Source organism: Argiope bruennichi, chromosome 4, assembly GCF_947563725.1.
Source record: "Argiope bruennichi chromosome 4, qqArgBrue1.1, whole genome shotgun sequence".
In the NCBI taxonomy this organism is placed as follows: Eukaryota; Metazoa; Arthropoda; class Arachnida; order Araneae; family Araneidae; genus Argiope; species Argiope bruennichi.
Genome location: NC_079154.1, coordinates 69,162,982 through 69,189,024, shown reverse-complemented (window position 1 = coordinate 69,189,024; position 26,043 = coordinate 69,162,982). Strand labels below are relative to the sequence as shown.

The 26,043-nt window shown below is 25.7% G+C and overlaps 1 protein-coding gene across 1 annotated transcript in view; it reads left to right on the top strand.

Moving 5' to 3' along the window:
- The window catches only part of LOC129966178 (ubiquitin conjugation factor E4 A-like), a 35,008-nt gene extending 9,347 nt beyond the window's left edge, over positions 1-25,661 (top strand). Inside the window, exons 4-18 of the mRNA XM_056080581.1 lie at positions 3,611-3,763; positions 4,780-4,915; positions 5,733-5,935; positions 8,551-8,736; positions 10,763-10,880; positions 12,394-12,603; positions 13,948-14,199; positions 14,786-15,042; positions 16,492-16,643; positions 19,615-19,807; positions 20,539-20,652; positions 21,198-21,449; positions 21,808-22,071; positions 24,299-24,456; positions 25,096-25,661. Coding sequence (XP_055936556.1) covers positions 3,611-3,763; positions 4,780-4,915; positions 5,733-5,935; positions 8,551-8,736; positions 10,763-10,880; positions 12,394-12,603; positions 13,948-14,199; positions 14,786-15,042; positions 16,492-16,643; positions 19,615-19,807; positions 20,539-20,652; positions 21,198-21,449; positions 21,808-22,071; positions 24,299-24,456; positions 25,096-25,216 — 2,769 coding nt within the window. The 3' untranslated portion in view covers positions 25,217-25,661. The remainder of the gene's footprint in view (positions 1-3,610; positions 3,764-4,779; positions 4,916-5,732; positions 5,936-8,550; positions 8,737-10,762; positions 10,881-12,393; positions 12,604-13,947; positions 14,200-14,785; positions 15,043-16,491; positions 16,644-19,614; positions 19,808-20,538; positions 20,653-21,197; positions 21,450-21,807; positions 22,072-24,298; positions 24,457-25,095) is intronic.
- The last annotated feature ends 382 nt before the right edge of the window (positions 25,662-26,043 follow it).

Here is a 26,043-nt window from a genome sequence, read left to right as displayed (position 1 = left end):
ACATATAACAGGAATAGCAGATATTTTCAATATTCCGAGTATGCAAATGATTTTCAGCTTAGTGAATTATTTTTTTAATTTGTTTTCAAGAATTAAATGTAATAATACCAAATATCGCCAATTTGGCGCTAAACGTGCCAACATAAGAAACTTGAATTAATATCTACCTCTACGAAATGAACTCTTCCTACAGTTACCTGTTTCTATAACGCCCGCTGTAAACATAGACGACTGTCTAGCAGTGTTCTTGTCGTGGACAGACAGTAGCATTTGTGCCCGAGATTCAGTGTGACTTTTTTTTCTATTTCTGTGTTTCTGATTTGTCCTTTAATTTTATCAACATTATTTTGGGTTTCCCTGTATATGTACACTTATAAAAGAAACATCTTTCATTATGATATAAATCTAAGTGTGACATCCTCCAACAGCCACCTTCTTGGAGGCCTTTAGTGAATCACCATCTAACTGGCCATTCCGGACTGGACCTGCATTTTGAATCAGAAAATAAATGTACATGCTAGCATTAAATAGCAGGATTTTTCAAAGGTGAAAATGGAATTTTTTTTAGTGTTAATGTTTTGTGTGAAAATCACATTGGAAATACCTATAAAACAGGTGAGATAATTGAAGATGGGACCAACATGATTAATCGATGAACTTTGAGTTGATAACTTCAGATTTTTATAAATATTAATGTTAATGTTTTGCCAGTATCTCTTATTATTGGCAAGGCAAAAATCTTTAGCTTCAAGCTTGGTGATATTAATGAATCTCCTAACTTAAACCATCAGTTGCATTATAGTTTGATACTAGATTATAATATGTGAATACTCTAGAGATAATTTGAAATAGAAAATAATATGTGAAGGTAAGTTCTTTGCTTCAAAGGGGGTGGCACATTATATTCATTATTTATGCATCATTGCATGCTATTAATTGAATTAGTACAAGAGGAATACACAATCTTTATATGTATATACTGCGTCACACCTTATTGTAAGGCTCTGGTATTCTGTAAAGCAGATACCTTGTAATATTTTTTAATGCAGTTTCTTGTTGTTGCATATCTTGTCTATCTTACTACAGGAATGTTTAAAATGCTTAGTGCTGTTGCTTGTGTTATTGTTTGTGCGGTATTTATAATGTTGTAAAGTAATTTTGAATTATATAATAGACTCTAGATAACTGGATAATATTTTTCTGTAAGTTAGGGGAAAACTAGGTTTGTCCATTATCTGATAAAATTGCTTCATGTGGGAAAAAAAAAGTTTGCCTATTTTGGTGGCTTATATTACTGAATTTTTGCAAAAATTATTTTGCATATACCACAGATTTAATTCACTGATATATGGAGTTGTTACTAATCTCCATGGCCTGACTTAGTCAAAACAAATCCAAAAATCTGTTAACGAGAAGAAAGTCAAAACCGAGGAAGGGAGAAGAATAAATTTCTCCCCAAAGTAGTCCTAAACAGTCTAGAATATGTTCAGCAGAGGCCTGATTTTGGCAGCATTTCAGGCAAAGAGGATAAGATTTTTGACCCTGAGAAAAGAAAAGACATTTAAAGTGGCCATTGGCAAGGCGCGACAGGCAAGTGTTGGTTTTTCTATCACAAGGAAGAATTAAGGACTCCATATATGGAGTAGTGAATATAAGTGGTTCTTTTTATGTAATAATGTAATTATCACAATATATTTCAACATAAATTTTAAAAAGAATATAATTATCTGGTGAGAATTCAAATTCATAAAAAAAATTTCATAATGAATTTCAATCATTAAATTTTATAAAGATTTATCAAGTGAAATTTCACTCTTTGGAATGGTAAATTACTATGCTATTTTTATTTAGATAATTCATAATAATTCTAATTATTGTGATTTTTTTTTCATAATCTTTAAACTAGTTAAAACTAGAATTATCCAAAAATTTAAATTCATTATTTTGTAAAATGAAACCAAATATACTGTAACTGTGTTATTTATCTCTTTGACCAATATAATTTTTAATTTTGTCATTTGAGACATCAGGATATGTAGAACAATATGTGTGTCATTTATTTCATCAGAACTTTATGACTTCAGAGACTTTCTTATAATCCCCTCTTTCTTACATAATCATTTTTTTTTTTTTTTTGTGATATGTTTTGACTTTATTCATGATTACTTTTAAAGATTTTAGGAATACCATCTAACTTACTCAGCTGTAAAAGATTGATTTGAATTATTTTAGCAGGAATGTTTATTTATTTATTATTATTTTGAATTCTTCCCTTTATTCAGTATTCTGACAAAGGCTAATGAATTTTTTAAATGTTGGTATTGTTTCATTACCATCTTTTTCTAGTATCCTAGTGCCTTCATTTTTAGTTTAATCATTAGTTGCAGGACTCCGAAAAACAAACAATTAAATAACTCAAGTCACTTTCATAAATATATTCTTTTGATATTTGAAGCAACGAATCAAACAAATTCAGCAAACTGTTACTTTTGATTCAACAATTCAGTATTACTGACAAGAATGCACTAGTTAAATAATTGCATCAACAAGAATGAACATTTGTTTATCATCTGATACTTAGGCAAACAGATATTTGATAAAACTCTACCATCAATTATACCAAAGTATTTAAATATGTTCAATTTTGGTCCACATGAGCTTGGTTGTAGAAACCAACTTCTTGTATTACTTATTAAAAATTATTTTCTTTATTACCTTAAATAGCGATTGGAAGGAGTTATTGATCTTCCAGACTGAATAATGTTTCATTTTTAAAAAAAATATTCATGTAATGTAAAAATACTCTTTTTTAAAAAGCTAATATGCATTTTTCTTAAATGCAAGTAATACAGATATGATAACTTAATTTTGATATTCATTTCATAATGTTTTAAATTAAGAAATATTTTACATTTATATATTTAGAACATTATTTGTTATAGTTTTAAATATACAATTTATTGAAGGTAATAGAACTTAAAAATATGGTTTACAACAGAATTATTTAAAAAAAAATTTTTTAGAAGCTGTTATATTATTGTTATAAAAAAATTAACTATTACTTAAGGCAAAAGGGCTTAAAAGAAGTTTTAACATATACGTATCTGTGATTTTGTATTAATATTTTTATCTATGAATATTTTATTCATTCCATCTTCTAATTTTGGGTGATAAATTTTAAAGCCTCTTATTCATTGTGTTTTCTAAAAAAAAAAAAAAAGAAGAAGAAGGTTTAGTGCTCTTTATAAAGTATTTTATTACTATTTTGGTATATGCCATAAGTAATAAAAAGGCCATTTCTATTCAGAAATTATATTCAAGTCTTCTTTTTTGGAAATTTTATTTCTATTGCAATTTGATAACTTACGAATATTTGTAAATATAAATGTTTTTCTGATTTAAAAATGTTTTATCAAATTGTTATATGCTTGACTTTGAATTTCTATTGAGAGTTATCTAGAAATAAGCATTTTAAATACATTTGCTTCAAAAATAAAATATGTACTGTTTCATATTCTTTGGCATAATTGAAAGTTTTATATTCTGATATAATTTTATAAGATAAAAACAATATATTTCATATGATTATCGTGATATATTGTTTTTACAGGCAGTGTTTGAACGTCTGTTACTTGAAGAACCTTCCCAACATATAATTCGCAGGAAAAAATTTGATGATGAAGATGTTATTACAAGTGAGAAGAGAATAATTTTCTACCTATATCAGTCCTATTATCGTTTAAAAACTTCTAGGGATTTTAAGGTTAGTATAGGATCTTTTCTCTGGTTTCTTGAAGATAATTTCTTCTGTATATTTTATTTAGTTGAGATTGCTAATATGATGATTTAAACAAATTATTGACTTGATAATTTAAATGTATTAGTGCATCATCATCATGTTTTAACAATTTCAAAAATTATTTACAATTATTTTAATGCATTCATCAAATAAAATATGTGTATGTTTACTGAATATACAAATTTGTTTAGATTTTCAAAGAATTTCCTTCTTTTATGTTTGATTTTAAAATATGAAAATATTCATAAAACATTATTTATCAATTTATGTTTACATTTTTATATTTCACATTTATTAAAAGCTAGTCCTTGAATAAATCTACAAAAATTACAGAAATTTATGCATAGATATATGAATTGGTATTAAGAAAAAAAGCTTTATAACATTTTTTTTTTCTTTTTTTGTGAAGGAATTATAAATGGTTTGTTCATGTTAACAAGAATATTATTTTGTCTTTTATTCCACTCAACTCCTTAATTTTTAGTGACTTTAAAAATCAGAGAAATCAGGAAGGGATTAATGTTCCCCTTTTAACATGGGAATTTGTCTTTTTAAATTATAAGCAAAAATAAAAAGATATATTTTTTTTTCTGTATATAAATATAAACATTAATTTACTATACTTTTATTTCAGGTAACTTACTTTTCTTTATTTTTTTCTTTAATTAAAACTAAGGAGTATTGTTATTCTGTTATAACTAACAAGAATGATGTTCATGCATTTCCTCTTATACTCTGTATAGATACAGGGGGGATTTCTTTTTCAGATTAGTGTGGCAACCCTGATGATATTTATTATTGATAATTTGTTCCAAAAATTAATGTAAAATCCACTAAATGTTTTTTTAAAAATTTCTTGTTTTATCTCTGGAATTTGAATATTTTATTTCTATCAATGCAGTTAATTATATTAATTTTAATAGAAGTTATGAAAATTAAAGAAGTTGGAACTCTATTGTAAGTGTGTATTGTTCTTTCAGATTGGACCATATGAAACTGCACACCATGTAATTGTAACTCAAACAGCATCTGCTTTATGTAACCCTGAAATGTTCCCTGATGCAAAATTAGCAGAAGACTTAATGAAATTATTATTACATTATCACCAAGAATCAGGTAATTCAAAAGTTTTATTCTTTTTCTCTTGAAATATTTTCTATTATCTATATTGCATCTGATTTTTTATGTTATTGGCTTTAATAAGTAAATTTTTCTATTTTTTTAATTAATAGTTCACCAGCAATATTAAATATGAAAAAAACTGCATTTAATTAAAACATAGTAGGCTATTATATAATATGTGAAATAACAAATATCACTTGTTCATATTTTTGCATTTTATTTAGATACTGCTAATTAGGCTTAATTAATAAATAGCTTATACTTTGTAGTAGAACATTGCATTTTTACTAATTTTGGAAATACTGCAAAAAACTGTTAAAGACAACTAGCAATTTGTATTTATCGTTTTTTGTAGCTTTTAATTATTAATTAATTTGAAAGATTAAAAATTAAGATTTAAGCTATAAAAAAGTTAAAGTTATAAAATAAGTTAATTTTATCTTGTTTCCATTCATCATGTTGTTTGAAGATCTTATTCCTACAATCATAAGGAATTACGATGGTGAATTTTAATTTAACAATTATTTAAATAGCACAATCTATTACTTAATCTTTATAAATAGCTTTTAAAGATTTGAATGTTTTTTTATGAATTATGAGTAGATTATCTGTATATTTTTTTTCACTTTTTTCAAAAATAATATTTTAAAATTAAGTAATAAAGCAATTATTTGATTTTTAAGGGTGAAAAGATGAAAATTAAAAGTTTAATCTATAACTGTTGTATATAGAGCATTATGATTTTGAAAAACATTCTTTCATTATAATCAGTTAATTCCAATCCTAATTCAAACATCATTTGTTAATTTAGGCCATTGTGAAGTATTGTCTCAGTTCCTGGTTGATGTTACTACTTCAATCATGGATCTCGATAGTGGAAATCTAGCTGAAATTCTTAAGCCGTGTTTTAGTCATTTACAAGAAAAGTTAGCAGTAACAACTTTATCTGATAGAAATTTGTTTATGTATATAGATGTTTTGACCTATTTTACTGAATCAGACCACTTAATCAAAGTAAGTTTTCTTTAGTTATTGAGAAAATTGTTTATGTGAATTAATAGCGATTGAATGGCTATGCAGCATTAATGGCTATTAAAATAATTAGTTTTTCTGTTTTCTCTCTTTTATGTCTTAAAATTTCTAGAATCTGCATTTGCCAATAGATTTCAAAATGAATATTTAAGTTATCAGTTATTTTCATATCCAATTTTTTTTTTTCCCTTCATTTTTGGAAATCTTACTTATTCTTAAAATAACAACTGATAGGTGTAATTATTTACTTCTTATTACCAGCTGCTTTAGCAGGATTATTGTTTGCAAATTTTTTTATTTACATTATAGATTTGTCTTAGTGGTTACCTCAGCAAATTACTTTTTAAATAAGTTTTTACTGACTTTTAATTCAAACAATTTTAATAGTCTAATACTTTTCCTGTTCATTCTTCATTGCATCCTCCCTAATTTTCTGTCATTTGATTAGTACTTGAACTTTCTGTATGTACTACAATAAAAATGATGACAGATACAAAAAGCAACAATCTGATGAATATTAAAATTTTTGCATTAATGCTTACTTCTGATGTTACAAATTAATTATAATTATTTAAAATCTAAAAAAAATCAATAAAAATATTCAGTAAAAAAAATGCTATAAAAAGAAGCATATTAAAAATAAGTCAGAATAATATTAAAAACTCAATGCCAAAAATATAATAATACAATCTAACTCATATTAAAAATATAAATAGAATCTTTACACTTCCATAAATAAATTTGTAGCAAAAGTGGAAATAAATAATAAAAAATATACTTATAAAAATATACTTTTGGATTTTTTTTTAATTAGAGAAAGAAAAAAAAATTATGACAAATAGATTTTTTCAATATTAAATCAGAGTAATAATAATTTTTAGGCAATAATATTTTTAGAAATTATTTTGGAAAAATGCCAAAATCTTACTTTATTTTTAATTAATTGAAATTATAGTTAAAATTTGGGGGAAAAAATTACACAAAGATGAACATTTCCAGCATTTGAAATGTATATATATCAAATTTGGGAGTTTTGGTGTTTAAAGATCTGCTTTGTAAAAAGCCAAAGCACAAACATTTGCTTTTATTATTTGTAGAGATTTGTAATGCAGTCTTAAAAATTGACAAATATTTTTTTTATTTTATCACTTGTTTGATATTTAATGAAGTTTCTATATATGATTAATGTCATGATTACTCAGAAAAACAAAGAAATAAAATATATTTATTGGAATTTTATTTAATTATATTGTGTTTATTAATCAATAATTTTATTTTATGTCAGTGAATTTTATTCAAGAAACAAACTGATAACACTAGTTGTCTACGCATTATTTAATGAAGTAAAGAATATTATAAAATAAAGTCTTTACTAATAAGAAAGATGAACGTGTGTTGGTGCTCTATAAGCCATATAATTTGACCTAGACACACTAAACTTGGTATATATACTTATGATATATATACTTCATATATGGAACATGTATACTTCAGATTGTAGGAATGCACTCCTCAAAACTACTATTTTAAAATTGTAATTAATAAAAAATTAAGCAAAATGTGGAAGTATTTTACTACTAAAAATATTACAGCATAAAAATAATTTTTACATCATCTGAAAATTCAAATTTTCTTACCTATTATGTTATTTTATTTATTTTTTTCCCTTCCTGTTATTGATGGTCAAGTTACAAAGATTCAGCTTTTAAGATTTCACTTCAGAAGGAATGAAAGGTGAAATTTTAAAAAGGCTTTCATTTTTAAACACTGCTGCTTTTTCCTATACCATAACTGAATGCATAAAGATGTTGATAGGAAATTTTAAAAATACTTAATACTGTAAAGAACAGTATAAGGCTTCTAAAATAATATGAATTATGTATCTCAAAATTTGTCCTAAAGTATTTTAATGAATAGGCCATTAGGATGAAGTCACACAATATATTTAACTGAAATTTTTCAGCAATTATTATTCTTAACGAACCAACAGGTTAATTGATTAATTGATTTCAGAATGAAAAATCTTCATTTTGTAGTAACAACAGAAATTTTCTTTTTGCATTACTTAATAAAAAAACTATTGCATTAATTGTTCAGAAAACTAATGGTGTTCATGTTGTAAGTCATTTCATCCATAAAAAGCTGTAAATTGCTGAATGAAGCAAAATAAGATTTTTACAGTTCCTTCAACAATGATTCAATTTATGGTGTTCATGAATCTCTGTGAATGTTCCAATATGTATTCATAAATGAGCAATATAATTCCATATTCTTTATATCTACTATTGTAATATGAATTTTAATCTAAGCCTTGTAATTTACTCTCAAATAAATTTATAAAATATTTAATCTGCTACCATGCATTAATTAATAAAACTTTGAGGAAAAATAATAATCAGTATAAATAATATTCATATACTATTTAAAACTATATTTTAAGAAATTTTTAAAAAATTATGTGTATAATTTACGGATACCCTATATATTTTTTAAAATTTATAATCTATATTACTTGATTCCATTTTTTTTCTTCCCTATTTTACCTAAAAATGTTTATTTATTTATTATTATTATTATTATTATTTTTTTTTTTGCAGGCATTATTGAAATTTAGTATGCCAAATGAAATAAAAAATGGAAAGTCTTATCAGAATAGCTTATTGGGACTTCCTCTGGCAGTGTCCTGCTTGCCAAAATCAGAGTTTGATAGATATGAATTTTTCCAGGAACCAGCTAGGTATTCAAATCAAGAGCATTCAATTACGGAGGAACGATTATCAATGGTAAACACTTTAAAATTTTTTTTAGCAATTTTGGATTTTCCCTTTTATTCTAAATTTATTCCTATATTGTATTTTTGAATTATTTATTATATGTACTTAGTATGTAAATAAAAAAAATATTACTGTTCCTAGAGTTAGCCAATAAACATTGCAGAAATATGAGGAACAACGATTTATTTTATGTATATGTTTAAAGAATTTAAAACTCTTTGTAGGGATTTTTATTTCATTTTTCTTATTTGTAAATATTAATTTTTAAAATAGTCTAGTTTTACATTTTTTGATAACAATGGAGTTGTATACAATTCAATCTCAAGTACGATACCAATGTTTGTTTTTAAAGAAATAATAATACATACAGAAACTTTAATGGGAAAAAAATATTTATAATGAATAACAAATCTTCATCAGAAAACAATAGCATATATTCATCTTGAAAATATAGCTAATCAGTTTTACTAAATTTTTCAGAAAATCATATCTTTCTCTGACACATAACTAACAAAAAGCAGTTTCTTACTGTAGGTTTGTCACTGATTGTATTTATTGTATGGGTTATTCAAAAAGAAGGATCCAATTTTAATTTGTATTTCACAAAATATGAATTGGATGTAAACAGCCTATATATCCGAAGGGAAAAAGGGAGGTCCAAAATTTTGTATACCACTGCTTGGGCAACGATAGTTACATAAATGGCCACAAGAGCAGTGGTTGTGTAAATAACTGTAGGGTACTCACACCAATCACATCTCATCACAATTATTTTTGAGTAAGATAGTTACTAGACAGCATGAGATTTTCTACATTCTTGAGTTTACATGAAATGAGCCAGCAGTTACAGTGCAACGGACATTTTTTTGCTGATTCAGATTGAACCACCAACTGGGAAAAGCAACTAAATTGGTGTTAGTGATTGGTTTATACAATTTCAAGAAACTAGATGTCTGCAAAATAAAAGGCCTTGGTTTACCACATGTATTAGAATATCAGAAGAATGGAAGACAGTTTTGTTTATAATCCAAGAAAGTTAACCAATAGAGTTAATAGAAAACTAGGAATACCCCAACCAACTATATAATGATTGTTGAGATGGTGTTAGCTGTACAAGCCCCACCACTTTACAATTTATGCAGACTCTTCTTCAGAATGATAAAAAAAAGTGTATTGAATTTTATAATCATATACAAGAAATGATAGGAGATGATGCACTTCTATCACACTTAATTTTTTGCAATGAAGCTTAATTTCACTTTAGTGGGAAAGTGAATAGACACAGCATTCACATATGAAGTCTGTAAAATCCTTTTATAACATTGCAGTTTGAGAGAAATTTGTCAAAGGTAAATGTATTCTATCATGGACAAAAATTTGTGGATCATTCTTTTTTATGGAAAACATTGTAAGGAGAATAACAATTGGATTTGTTGGAACAATGACTTTTTCCTCTACTTACTGATGATTCTCTCTTCATTTTCCAAGAGGATAGAGCTCTACCCTATTAATACCATGATGTCTGAAGATTTTTAACTCAATCTCTTCCTCAGCAATGGATAGATCACATGGTGAATCAAGACTTGTTCTACACTTTTATTCACTAACTTCTCTTAATATCTTGTCATGTGACTTTTTATGTTAAGCTGGCTGTTTACATCCCACTTCCTCAAAATCTCTGGCTGACCTGCAGAATTCTGTCACTGCTGCAAGATTAGTGTAATACGCAACATCCTTTTTCGTGTGTGGGACAAACTTGGCTATCACTTAGTGGTTAGCTGTTGGGGGGGGGGGTGAAAATTTATAGCCTATGTTAAAACAACTTTGAAACTTCCTCTTTTCATTAGCATAAAGATTATTCATGAACAATTTATACATTAAATGCAAATTAATTAAATTGGCTCCATTTTTTTTAATAAACCTGTATATGCTAATTAGTAAAGTAAAATTTTGTGCCTACTTTCTTTATGAACTTCTATTTTTTGTTTTATTTTTAACTAAAAAAATTTTTATTGATATCTTTTTTTTTATATAGCCTTTAATAACCATTGCAAAAGACATGCATCGTTTATTAGAAAAAATACTAAGAAAATCAGCAGAAAGTAGGGAGCTACTTCTTCAGTGGCTTGGTTGTTGCCTAGATGCAAATTCTGGTATGCTTTCTTTTTGTATGATAGTTTCTCTCTAATATACTTCTTTCTGAATTATACTTCTTCTGTGCAATCAGTCTGATGCTAAAAATAATATTCCATAGGTTTTTTTTTTTTTTTTTTTTTACTTATTTGTTCCCTTTGCCTTTTCCTTTTTCAAGTTTTTGATGTACTATATTCTTAAAAATATAATCGGCAAAGTACATTTATACTTTTCTTAAAATGTCTAATAAAACACTATTAGTTGATGTCTTTCTGTTTTTAACATTACTTGTATGAGCTCCGTAAATTTTACTATATACTTATATAGATAAATTCAGAATTTGACTGAGGAATTTTTCACTTCAGTTAAGGAAACTTAAAGTTATTTTATATTTTCACTAAATACAGAAGGCTTTTTACCAAGACAAGAATATATATTCTTTCAGATCTATGCAAAATCCCAATTGAAATTTCTTTATTTTGTATTATGAATTAATAAGTTTATCAAGTACGAGCTTACTGGAATGTGAAATATATCTTCTTTAATTTGTATACTAAGATATATATAATGAAAATAAACCAGTTTCAAACTTTTTTTTGGTTCTATGAACTATAATTTAAAACTGGATTTTTATGAGCATTACAGTTTGTTGTGTCTTTAATGCATTCAATGATATATACAAAATATTTTCTTGTATGTTCACTAAAAGTGAAGTAGTTAAAAAAGTGTACATTAGGCTGTACAAAAATGTCATACCTTATTTGTTATCCATAAAATTGATTAGTTGAAAAATCTGCAGAGGGTGTAGAAATTGATGTCCAAATACATGAATTGATAAAAATTTATAAATAAAAAAAGTAATCTTGATTTGTAATGTTTTTTGTTAACTAATCATTAAATTATTTGTATCATGATAACAAAAATGTTTTTTGTTATATTCCACCCGAGTCCGTAATTTTGTACAATTAAAGACATGAGAGGTAATATATCTCCCTCCCCCCAATATATAAATTTGGTATTAATAAATTCTAAATAATAAATAAAGAGAATTTTTTATGTGTAAATATAAACCTTCTTTTATATATTATTTTGAATAATATTAAATTATTGATTCCTTTCTTTGCTTTTTCCGCTTCTTAAAATTATATTGCATTATAACTAGCACAGGTGTACTATTTGTGCATTTCTTTATATCTTAAATATGCGTAGAGGGATTTTTTCCCCCTCCGATTTCAGTGAAAACCCTGTTAACTATTTTGCAATTTGATGAAAATACTGAGTAAAAAATGAAAATCAGACCAAAAATTTCAGCTAAAAATTTCCTATCATTATCAATTTTTACTAGGTATAAAAATTAGTCTAATCAACAACAAAAAATGAAATAATGCTATTTAAAACTTCTAAGTACTGTTAGATTCATAGTTTTATTTTAATAGATATAATATTTATTTGCAATTATATTTTTTAAGGTAGTAAATAAATTTTCTTAGATATTTATGTGAAAAGATTACTAAGATCCATTTTATTTTATAGGACGTGCCAAAATTTGGAATAGCCAGTTGCCTGAAGTGTATGCTTCTCTTCACGGATCAGATGGTTTTTTCATTAATTTATTAGCTGTTCTTTTGCTGTTATGCAAACCATTTGCAGAGCCATGCTCTCCAAAATTAGCAAAAGTAAACCCATTGTATTGTGCTGCACCTCTTTCAACTGAAACAAAGAAAAATGGAGTTCATATAAAAAGTAAGTTATAATTTATTGAATCATGCATAGAGAGAGAAAAAAAAAAAATCTTTACATTTCTTGATTGGAATTATACATGAATTTAAGAACTGCAATGTCAGTTTATTCCAAACATGCAATTAAAAAAAAACTAATAATAAAAAAAATAGAATGTTAATTTTTTTTATCATTAGATCATAAATTGTTTATGCTAATTGAGAAATAATGTTTACTTGTATTGAAATGCTGAAATTTCATATTGATAATGGGTTAAAAAACTGAAATTACAAGTCTTCAATGCATGAAACATCATTACAGGACTTCAGAAGTATTTTTAACTACAAAGATATATATATATATATTCATAGTGCGAGCTTTATCTTATAGAAAAATGGCATCATTGTTCAAAAAATGGATAAAATGAAGAAATAATAGTGCATGGGGAGATTCCATATTTTCTCAATTACATCATCGCATTCCTAAAATTAGTAATTTTAATTGTTCAACTCCTTTTTTATAAATTTTTTATACATTAGTTAAACTATATTAATTTACATTTTGAATCGATATTTCATACAAAATATAATGTCATTAAATATACTTGCCTGTTTCCTTTACATAGTAAGAATACGTATTGTACAGTTGTAATCTCATTGCTTTTAATTGTTATGTTCCTAATGAATGCATTATGTTTTATATTTCCCTTTGGTGATCAGCTTGTTTACCTGGGATGTTGATTATATTTGTTATTATTTAAGCTGCTTTGATATAACTTCATGTCTATGATTCTGCTAAACTGTCTGACATTAAAACCATGTTATTTTATTTGTCTTACTTATGTTCTCTTCATTGCATATATGAACCTTTCTAATAAAGACTAGTCCCATGATATTATAACTGTCATAAAAATGTAAATATACAATTCATGTTTCTTCTAAATTTTACAATATTCTAACCGCTTCTTTTGTCATCTTGTAAACTATACAGATATTAAATAGAATCCTTCTTTAGATTTCGATACCATTTAATTTTGATTTTGATCATGTTTAAATACCTGATGAAATAATGAAAAGGTTTGAATTTCAGGCCAGTGATATAGATAATTGTCTAATTATTTCTAAGATTCTCTTAGAAAATTGTGTTGGAAAAGAAATTGAATGACTTTTATATACCCCAAAATACTAAAGAAAAGTGATGTAATGATATGTAGACTTTTTTGTCCAGGGTATTATAGTTTAGTGAAGTTTTAAATAAAGAAGCAGTAGTATTCATTATTAATATTTTCTTCTTTTAGAGATGATTAGAGCATTGTAATTTATCTTGATCAAATTTATTTATGCATTTTTTTTTACATATATTTTTTAGGTATATCATCTGAAACTTGCCTTTTGCCTAGAGATGAGCCAATGGAAACAGATGAAACAGTGTACAATTTCATGACTGAGATATTCTTTTTTACACATTATGCATTTAGAATTGGTTTTCATGTTGTTAATGAAAAAATGGTAAAACAAAATCAAGATTTAATTCGCACCCAAAGGCTGTATGAAGAAGCTCGCATGCAAGGTGGAGAATCATCAGAAATTGGACAGCAATTGAAAGAAAAAATGGAAAGAGGCAAGTTTTTCTTAATTATTTTCTTAAATTAAATTTTTGATATTTTATTTAGGAAATGAGTTCATAATCTTCTGTGTGTTTAGATAATCAAATATAGCATGTTTGCTTTTAATAATTTTTTTTTAAACTTATGTGTTTGTACATTTGCCTTTACATTAATATAATAAAATCTGTTTTGTAAAGATGTTAAATAATCAGTTTTACTGGCATGCTGATTCATCTTCTTGGCTTGTTTTTTAGCTTAATTTGAGAGTTTCCTTTTTTTTTTTTTTAATCTTGTTTTTTTTTAATCTTCTAATGTTATTTCCAATCATTAGCAACATCAACAGAAAAATTCGTCTGGAATCTATTGAATGCTTTATAGACATTTGCACATAAAATACCAAAGACTGTTGGGTGCTTGATTTTTGTCTATGTTAAATCTTATTATTTTCTTTGAATGTAACCATTTGTTATAGTTCATACTTTTATTTTCTTTATATGCTTTAAGTGAAATAATACTTAGATTATTTAAGCATAATTTTGAAAAAACTTACAATCCGAGATTTCTGAATTTTATACTGATAAACTGTGTTTCTTTATGTAGGAATGACACGGTTTTTAAGTTACCGCACAGCCTTGTTAGTACCAGAAACTCTTCACTTAATGCTGAAATTCCATATTGCATCTGCTACTTGGCTGGTCAACTTATCTACCAATGACAAATTAAATGTATACAAAACATCACAATTTCCTCCCCAGAATGAAACATCTTGTAACTTATCGTATGTTCCTGAATTTATTGTAGAAAATATTATAGATTGTACTATATTTTTAAAGCGTTTCAGTACAAAATCCTTTGAGGTAAGTTGTTTTTAGTAATGTACCTTATTGTATCTGTTATATTGTAGTTATACATCGCAATATTTAAATTTAAAAATGTTTTTGCTTTACCAGAAAATCCTTTCCAAATTTTTTTAGACTTGGGTAAAATTGTAGTTTACAAAAGCAAAGTTTATATACATAAAAACACAAATAAATTGTTTATCCATGATTTTTGCCCTTTGTTTCATATTCAAAAATGCCATGTTAAAATATTTATTTTTGAAATGGATTAAAAATTATTTTTGAATTTCTTGATCACTAATCTTGTATGTAAGAAAACATAAAAATTTTATATTGGAAGATTTTAAAAAAAGAAGCACCTCTTAACATGTCCTTTTTTCACTCGGATATTTTGGAAAAAAAAAAAAATTACTGAAATTCCTAAGTTTGATCAAAATAAATTATAATTATTAAATGCATGTTATACTAGGATATGTTTTTAAAATTCACTAAAAATTATAATTTTTAAATGCATCTTCTTGAACAGTTCTTAAGATTAATTTTTGCTGCATATCTCCTAGTTTTAAATTTAAATCATTTTGAAATTAATATATGACAAAAGGTGGAATTGGTGAATTTTCTTTTTTATTCTCTGGCAACAATATTCATTTTACTAGTATTTTAAATACGTCAATGTTATTTATAATATTATCTTCATAATAATACTTGCCATTCAAGTTGATTTAATTAGAATCCTTAAAATAATTAAAGAAAAATAATTGTTTGTTTCTAAAACTATTGATTCCTGTTCTTGAAAAACAAAATTCCCTGTTGCAGCTTTTTCTTAATTATAATCCATTTAGTGAACTTAGTTTTGGATCCTAATAATGTAGTTTTTATTTGTAGATAACAGATTGATGGGTTAAAAAAATGTATTTTATTGAAAAGGTAGCATTATCTTATCTATAATACTGATAACTCCATAAGAGCCATTACTTCATTTATACCATTCAATAAGAAATTTATTTATATAACCTATACCCATCTTATCTTGTGGTCAATCAAGAAAATGGATATTTCTTGAATGTTCAATTCTTCGCAATATTTCTAAATAGACTTGTACTGAATTAAGAAATTTTTTATGCCAGAGCTACAGAAATGTAATTATTTCATGAGTCAGATAAAAAGAATCAAGTGTAATAATTGGATTGTGGCAGATATTTTATTAAACAAATTTATGAAATAATTGTTAAATGAAGTATTTGTGAAGTGAGAATACATTTGGATTTTTATGTCTCAATTCATGATTGGCAAATGAATCTAAAAACACTACCAAATAATTGGAATAAGATAAGGGAATTATTTTTTAAAAATTTCTGTTACATATTTTTTATGGCACATCAACTACATGCATTCTTTACATTTTATTACGAAATTGTGCTCTCAAATGTATTTTTTGACATTATTTTTTTACCTCTTCTCTAAAAGCTTGTAGGTGATAATTTGGATCATTTTATGACAATGATTCTGATGTTCATGGGTAGTCCAGAAAGAGTGAAGAATCCACATCTGCGAGCTCATTTAGCAGAAATGTTAGAATCATTGATGCCTGAAGATGAATCTAACACTCTTTTGTCAAGGTAAAAAAAAAAAAAAAAAACTTTTAAAATTGTAATTTATGATAATTGTTTGTAATTTGTCATATAAAATGTTTAAAAAAACCCCACTATTATTTATGTTACAAAGGATTATTTTTTGTTCAATTTTAAGCGTGCTAAAGTGTCATCTACAAACTTTTACTTATTAATATGTCTTCCTTTCTTTGTATCTAAGGTATTCAAAGAAAAGTTCTTATCTGAAAAGCTGATATAATTTTTGAATTAAAAAACGAAAATTCTGCAATATTTTGCCGAATATAATGAAATTAATTGTAAAATTTTATTTGTGTACATTTGTAAAAGAAATAATATTTGTTTCCTATACTGCAGGGTTCATAGCATCATAAAAATGCTAACATTTAAAAACCATTTTCTAGCACTCTGAAAAGGCTTAGTTTCTAAAGGAGGGGGGGGGGCATTAGACAGTGTTCAATTTTCTTGATAAATGCAAAGAAAACATTTTTTTTTCTTTCCATATGTGAAATATGATAAATCAAATAAAAACTCAGAGGTTTATTTATCAGACGTATTAAGAAAGAAAATAGATGAAAGGGAAGAAATCTGGGATGCAATATATCAGGGGTATTAGCATACTTTAAAATAACATTTAATGACCTTTCTTGCATTCCTTCTTCCTTCACCATTGGTAACCACCATATATTTAAATACTGAAATGGCTATCTTGAAAGGTAATCTGAAATACAGGTTGCGCCAAATTTGTTGCAATTTGAAAATATTCAAACTCTTATAAGTTTTAGTGTTCAAGATGGCAAAAATTTTATTCTAGTTAACTTGGTAAATGTATGTTTAATCCTTTATAGGTTGTTAAAGAAGAATACACAAATTAGTTTTAATTTCTAAAAAATGATACTTAACTTTTATTCTCATTAATTTAATTATCTTTTATTGTTCTGGTTAATATGTCATTTTGGAGAGTTCTCTTGAATAACCTACAAAGGAATACTGTCATGTTTTATTAAATAATTCTGCTTGATATAATGCTTAAGATTTAAAAGAAATAAAAAAAAAATATGGCATTTTTATTCCAGATTCTATAGTTTTTTTTTCGTGTGTGTGTGTGGGATTTACATATTTTTTTTTCTTAGGTTCCCCAGTAGAATAAAATGTAAACATATTTCCATAATATATTCAGTAATTAGTAAAATTATTTTCACACTTTCTTAAAGATTTAAAAGTAATTATAGTATTTCCAGTGATGTCAGTTTTAATTGATTGCACTTTTTTTCTTTAATAATTTTTAAAATTAATTTTGGACACAGTTTGTTACAATAATTTTTAGTGTAATGAAAATTATTATAATATCATTGCTTTATCAATTGCTTCAGTCGCATCACTTTACCATAATACTGTCATGATTATATATATATATATAAAAAAAAAAACTTTCTACTTATCAACTTTAAAACAGTTGATCATTGGAAGAGATCTTTCACTTAATGATTGTTGAGAAGGCAATGTGATATATTATCTTGTGTTTTTGAGAAAATACTTAAAAAAACAAAAAAAAAAACACTTGACATCTTTTTAAATTTTGTTGATAGTTTTCTGTTATTTATTAAAACCAGTAATTATAAAATCATTTTGATTTCTTTTAAAAATATTTTATCACACATTATTTTATAATTTTTAAAAAGTATTATTTTAAAGTAGTATTACTTTTTCTTAAAATTCTTTACATTTTATTTATTTTTGTATATTGCACATGGACTTTTATTTTAATATATGGAGATGTTAAACATTGTAAAAAGCTCTTTCTAACTTCAAAAGTAAGAAGCTAATAAAATAAGTTCTTACAATCTAAATGCTGCTATTTTTTTCTGTTAAAAATTTAACTAGACAATTAGCATACTATTAGAGCATGGCCTTTTTCTTTTGTCAGTTTCATGGAAACTTTGTGAATCGTATGATTTCCACATCTAAAATGCTTTAACTCTTATCTTTTTAAGTTGAAAATAAAATTGTCCTGATAGCTTAGCATGTTAAGTTAATACAGGAGAAAATTTGCACTTTTCATTCCAGCATTTAGAATCTTATTTATTGCTGCATATATAAAAACAAATACTATTCAATATTTTGATAAAAAAACTATACTATAATATAAAAAAGAAACATCCCATGTTTAGAAAATGCATGTGTCTATTATGCATGCCTATACATTTTTTTTTAAGCAAAGGGATTTGTTTTTTTATTCTTAATTTTTGCAGCTCTTTCTTACTATGTTATATATTGTATGTTTGCAAAATAGAATGAAGTCAATTTTTATCAAATATAAAATTATTGAATCCATTTATCAAAATAATCTAAATTGAGCTGATTCTGTTTTTTTTGGGGGGGGGAGGTAGTATTTCTTTTAATAACTTAAATAATTAATCATTTTTAGCACTGCACTTGATTTATGTATTTGTTATTTATTGTTTAATGCTTTTTCGAGATAATAATAGATCTGTTTCATATAATAGTAATTTTATGTTTCAAAGTAAAAAATTGCTTACTATTCTAGAAATAATTTCTGTCTAAAGTCATATGTTTTAGTAGTCATTTTTATCTCTAGAAAGGTAATTTGAAATTTTGTAAAAAGTCTCGTTTCTTTTTTCTTTTCTTTCATAGTAGTATCCTCAAATGCTATCACAAAGCTTTATTTATTTATTTTTAATAAGCAATCCATTGACATTTATATATTAATGTGTTTTCATCTAATTAGTTCATTCTTTGTTCAAGATTGTTGTTTGTTTTAATATTTTCTTTTATAATAATGTTTATGAAGTGTTGTAAACAACAATTTTAAAAGTAATTTTCAAAAAAAAAAAAAATCCTCCTAAATGTATTTCTATTTTGTTTTCTTGCTGTCAGTTATGCTATATATATTTTCAACTTTTTAAATAGCTCTTTTGACAAAATGTGATAACTTTATATTTTCCCCAATTCATTTTAGTGTCTACCGAGAGAAACTCTTTACTTCACATATATTTGTTGATGAAATGATTCCTACCTTGTTAAATGTTTTTGTGAGCATAGAAATGACTGGTCAAAGTGTTGCTTTCGAACAGAAATTCCAGTATAGACGACCAATGTATATTGTTCTTGACTATTTGTGGAATTTTGATATTCATAAGAAGAAAATGAAGGTAATAAATGTTTTAGATGTGTTTGTTTTTCTTATTGGTTTTAACATTCTCTCATGTATTATCTTAATTTTATAATTATTTTTAGATAATTTTTTATATAATAGTAGCCAAAATTTTATCTGTATTCTTTTTAACTGTTTGAATATGTATAGGGATTTGAAAATATCTTGATAAAGAGTTTTAGAAAATGAAATAGTAGTATTTCTCTACTAATCAACAATGGATTTTTTGCTAATCCTTTTTTGAACATTTATAAGATTGATATATAATCTCAAAATCAAGGAGCTGAATTTACTTTATTGCACTGAATTTATAGCTACTATTTTCAAGGAAAAGAATTATACTAATTAACTTTCAAAGCAATTAAATTTCAGCAAAAGAGTTTTTAACATGGTTTCTTTTCCCAGAAATTTTTTTGGAATGTAATGCTATTGAATTAAGTCATTGAGTATTTTTAAAATCAGTTTTACTACTTTCAATTTTTTAAAACAAATTTTTACTTTTTTAAAAATTTGTTTGTATGGCAATATATTTGTATGGCAACCATTACAATTTACAATTGCATAGTATGTATTCTTCATTATTTAAAGAAAATAAGGAAGCATATTTAATGAATTTAAAGCATTCTTTAATGAAATAAAGACTCAAAATGTATGTATGAATTAATATATAAAAAATATATTGAAATAAATTAGATATTTGAAGAAGAAAGTAAATTTATTGTATTACAGGAATTGGCTGAAGTTGCTGAACAAAATATGGAATCTCCCCACCCACCATTGTTTCTTCATTTTATCAATCTTTTGATCAATGATGCTATTTTTCTACTGGATGAAGCTCTCACTGTGAGTATATATATATATTTGTAGTTAAAAATAATGCTCTTCTCATATACCCTTAAATGTAAACATTTTAAATTGTGTATTGTTGGGTCATTGCATTTTATATATTTTTTAAAAAATCAACAAATGCATTATATATTAGAAAGCATTTTACAGCAAAGAAATTTGTTCTGAAAAATTGAAACAAACAAAAATATTTAGGGATTATCTAAAAATCTTTCCAGAACTGTATGTGTGTGTGTGTTTGGCACAATTATCCAGTCAGTATAGTATAATCAATATATTATGTTTTTCCATTGTTGTCAATTATTATTAAAACTTTATTTCGCATAATATCTTGATCATAAATCTTAAGCATAGAATTTTACTGTTTTATATATTATCTCAGACTCTTAAATATATTAATTGTGAAATCTTTTTTTATTCCTGGAAACTTGAAAGTCCTTTTATAATTAAATTCTTAACATTGAAAATTTGTAATCTGTAATGTATGTAACAGCAATATTTTGCAAGATTGCCATTTATATCTTGAACTTTTTTAAAAACAGTACATGAGCAAGTTACGAGAAATTCAACAGCAACGAGATAGTGGTACTTGGAATACCATGTCTCCTGACCAACAGCAACAACAAGAAGGGAATTTCCATCATATGGGTTTACTTGCTAAATTCCATAATGTAATGAGCAATGAAACCATAAACACAATACAGTGGCTTACAACTGAAATCAAGTCTATATTTTGTCATCCAACTATTGTGGAGCGAATCACTGCTATGCTCAATTATTTCTTACTCAATCTGGTAAGAAATCTTACTCAGTCTGGTTTCAATTAAGTTAATTTGATTTCTTTTTTGTATATTTTTCTAAACTGATTTCAGAGGTTATTTAAAAGATTTAAAGTTTAAAAAAATTAAATTTTCTTTTTTTCTCTTTTTTACTTATATTATTATATGCTTAAAACTAATGTGTGAAAGACATTACTTATAAATCATAAGATTCGCTTACATTCAAATGATAAAATTTTGAGCTTGTATAAGTTATTATTTTTAGACTAATATTTAATATTGAAAATAATTGTTAAAATTTGAAATCATCATTTTTTATTATTAAAGCTAAATTATTGGACTATAAAATCTTTAATGAAAAATTATTTTACAGGTTGGACCTCAGAAAAAGAATTTTAAAGTGAAAGATCTCAAAGAGTATGAATTTAAGCCTCATGAACTAGTTCGAGACATTTGTAAAATTTATGAAAATCTTGGTTTAAATGATGACATACAAGCTGAACGTTTTTGTTCTGCTGTATCTCGAGATGGCAGATCTTATACTAGTGAATTGTTTCCCCTTGCTCAAGTTGTTTTGCATAAGATTGGTCAAGGAGTTCTTGCATCTCAGTTGGAAATCATAGCTTCTAAAGTCCATGTAAGTAATTTTTACATTAACCTAATAACTGTCAGTTTTTTTTTTAATTTTTGGTCAAGTAAGTCGTTTGTATAAAAAGTATTATAATTATAGTATAGTATTATAATTATATTCAAATTGTGTTTTGTTTTGTAAATATTTCATATTTTTGGGAAAGGATATCATTATAAAATGATCAATAAAATAATTTCAATAAAAAACAAAATGAGTACGTAACAGACCATTGCTATAACCTCTACATTATATATACTTATATATCATACTTCATTACACTATAAAAACTATACCAAAAATATAATGCTTCGAATATGACATCTTTGTTCTGTTCAACTTACAAACAAATTTCAAATTTGTTCGCTTGTCATAAAGAACTGAAGGTCAGAACACACACTCTCTGTTACACATACTATTGACTGATATATATATATATAATAAAACTAAACTAAAACTATTTTTGGTGCCAGTAGTATACATAAAATTCCAAAATCTCCAAATGAGGATCATGGCTTCTAATAGATTAAATTGAAAATTCTTATGAATTTCCCCGCCATAAATTGCTTGAAGAAAAAATATGCAAATATGTATGAGGGTTCACAGAATACTTGGACTCAGAAGTTATTAACTTCCAAACATTGTTTTTAATTTGGGGAAGTAGCAGTTTAACAATGCCAAAATTAAAGATAAAAAACATGTCTATATCAAACAGCTTGATTTTGTCTTTATGATAATTTTAAACAATTGTATTTTTTTCTTTCTTTTATTATTATTTTTTTAACTATACAGTGAACTACAACTATCATTTCAAAGACATGAGTTAAAATGAACCGTGTTATTTACAAATTTAATTTTATCATACATTAACTTGTAAAATTAGCAATTAGCATTTGTAAGAGGTATAAACAGTTTATAATTATAGAATATAATTCTATGTTGTCAATCTCACTTCGTAAAATATTGTATATTCATATTTATCTCGTGAGAAAAGCACAAATTATATGAACAATGTGACTAAAAACCCATCTTTTAAATGATCTTATAAGAATTATTTTTAATTGACTAGTATGTATGCTTACTTTTTTAAACAGAAGTTGTATAGTGCTGTAATTTAAAAATAAATACTGATTATCCTTCTCCCATTTTATGTATGTGGTTGATGTAAATATATATGCCTTTGTATAGATTTTGAAACAAACATCCTCCTAGATAATGTTTTTTTGCACTGATAAGCACTAATAAATAGAAGCCCGGTAGTTTGATTGTAGTGCTTTGGGCTCCCAACACACAGGTCCGAGGTCCGATCTTCAGGCTGGGCAAGGTCGAATCAGTTTTTCATCCCTTCAGTGGGTCGATTAACTAAGGACCACCTAACCAACACATATGCCTCACACCTTAGGGCCCTCGGGCAAGAAAGCAGATATGGGCACTGTAGGCTTTGGCCCATATTGGGCTGTTGCTTCCCTGGGTTTTGTTTTTTAATCGCTAAAAAATATTTAGTCTGGCTGTTTAAAATTTCTTTTATGATTGTCTCTGATTTCTTATTAATATACTTTCCAGTATGCATTTTTTTTCATTTATTTTAAATAATGATACTCTCATTCATTTCAAGCAATAGAATTTCCAAATCTTAAGAAAAATGAAGATAGCTTGTATTAGTAAATGATCTCCATAAATATCAATTTAATTTTTTCTGTGACCTTCTTGTGTAGTCTTCGTTGTAAAAAATTTCTGTATTTAAATTTGGGAAAGAAACATTCAAGTATTTTGAACATGACTGTCATTGGCTTATGTCAGAAACCGGATATATACTAAATTTTGCTACTGCCATGTTTTCTACTTGAACAGAGATTGTTGTTCTGCTGAGATTTGTTAAAGTACTTTATTATGTGGCATTTTTAATCATAATAGGCTGAATGATTTTTATTTTATGTCTGATTTTGAAAAACAAATTTTGTGATTATTATTATTTTTTTATGTAACTAATAAAATGTTTTATAATGTAATAAGTGAGAAATTGAGTCGAATTCTTAAAATAAACTGCCACAAATTAATATATTTTTATGTTAAAAATATATGTTTCAATTCGATTTGATTATTAGAATAAAAAATAGACATTAGTATAGCTAGAAGGGTACATTGCGTCAGTAGTCTTTGTTGCTTTATATACTGCCTGGATAACTTTGTAATTACATTCTTGCACATTTTATTCAAGATTTTTTTCCCCTTTTAGCAATTGGCTGTGAAACAACAACAAGATGATGAACTACTTTTTGGAGCACCAGATGAATTCCTTGATCCAATTATGAACACACTAATGAAAGACCCTGTCAAACTTCCATCTTCTGGTGTTACTGTAGACAGAGCTACAATTGCTCGCCATCTTCTTAGGTAAGGATTTGTTTTAATATTACTTTTAAAAAGGTTTTCAGTTTATTTGTATGAATTTTTATGAAAGAATGCCATTTTGTTTTTTTTAAATGCTTGCCCCTTATACTCTCTTAATTTTACTTATTTTCAATTAGCTTAATAATTTTATGTATATTTTTCAAATAACTGTATGAAAAATGTTGCATTTTCTTCTTTCATAAAAGTTAAGATTTGTGGGTGAATATACTATAGAAATGTAAGTCAGTTGTTGTGGTGTTTGTTTGATCCCGAAAATGTGAAACTTGTAGATGAATTGTTCACATTTTAAAGAAATCTGTTCATTAATAACCATATTGTTTCAAATGGAACACAATATAATTTTTGATTAATGAATTTTGATCACTTAATTTTTTTTTAATTCATAAAATAATTTAAGACTTTTAACTTGGTTCTGAAGTCTGCTTTCTATAGAGAAAAGCCATTAAAAATCATTAAATTTTTCAAAGAATAATAACTGTGTGTGTGTTATTATAAGTTTAGTCAGATTCATCATCAGATTAGTTATGTTATGGAGAGAGTACAAATTTGTGTTAGAAATTTATGAATGTTATAAATTCTTTGTCTTCAAAATCACATAAATTTGAACTTCTAATTTTCTAGTGACCAGACAGATCCTTTTAACCGCAGTCCTTTAACAATGGATATGGTTGTACCAGATGATGAACTGAAAGGCAGGATGCAAAAATGGTTTGATGAACGAAGATCAGCTTCACAGACATAAAATTATAAAATCATAAGGAAATAAAAATATATTTCCATTGCATTTTAATTAAATGTTTCATACATCTTTAAAGTTAGTGTTTTGTATTTTATTATGTTTTTTTATTATACAATTTTTAAGAACTGTTGCATAAGGAAGCAACTTTTTGTAAAATAATAGTCCATTTATGACTGTCATAAAATAAGTGTAAGGAAACTGTCTTGTGTTAATTTGTGTAGAAATGGTGCACTTGGCAAGTTGAATTTTTTTTAATATTTCTTCCTTTTTTTTCTCCTCAAAGTATGTGTCCAATTTTCTTTTGAATTGGAAACTTTGGGTCAGATGTTCAAAAATATGCAGTGAGTACTTTTCTGCAGTTATTTCATTCAATTGCTATGGAAAGAAATGCATATATTTATTCGTGTGAATAAAAGAAAGGATTTGCTAAATAAAGATTCATATTGCATACCAAGACTCTTATAAATCTTTTTTTTGTCAACTGTGTCAATTTCCATTCTTTTATTTTGAAAGTAAAATATTTCATTCTCATGTACTGATTTCAGAAATATTACTTTTAAATCCAAAATAAGTTTAGAATTTTATCACACCAGTTATTTTGTAAGGAAGTATTTATTAGCTCTTCATTTGATAACAGATACTCATACTGAAAAATATGGATTTAGGTTGCACTTTATTAAAGATAAATATTCAATCAGAATAGAAATATTTCATTAAGACTAAAGACACTAAAATTTTATTTAAGAATTACCCTTGTACATCTTAACCTCTAGCTTATGGACGGTACAACTGTTGTACCAGATTTTTTTTTTTTTTTTACCTTTCCTTAT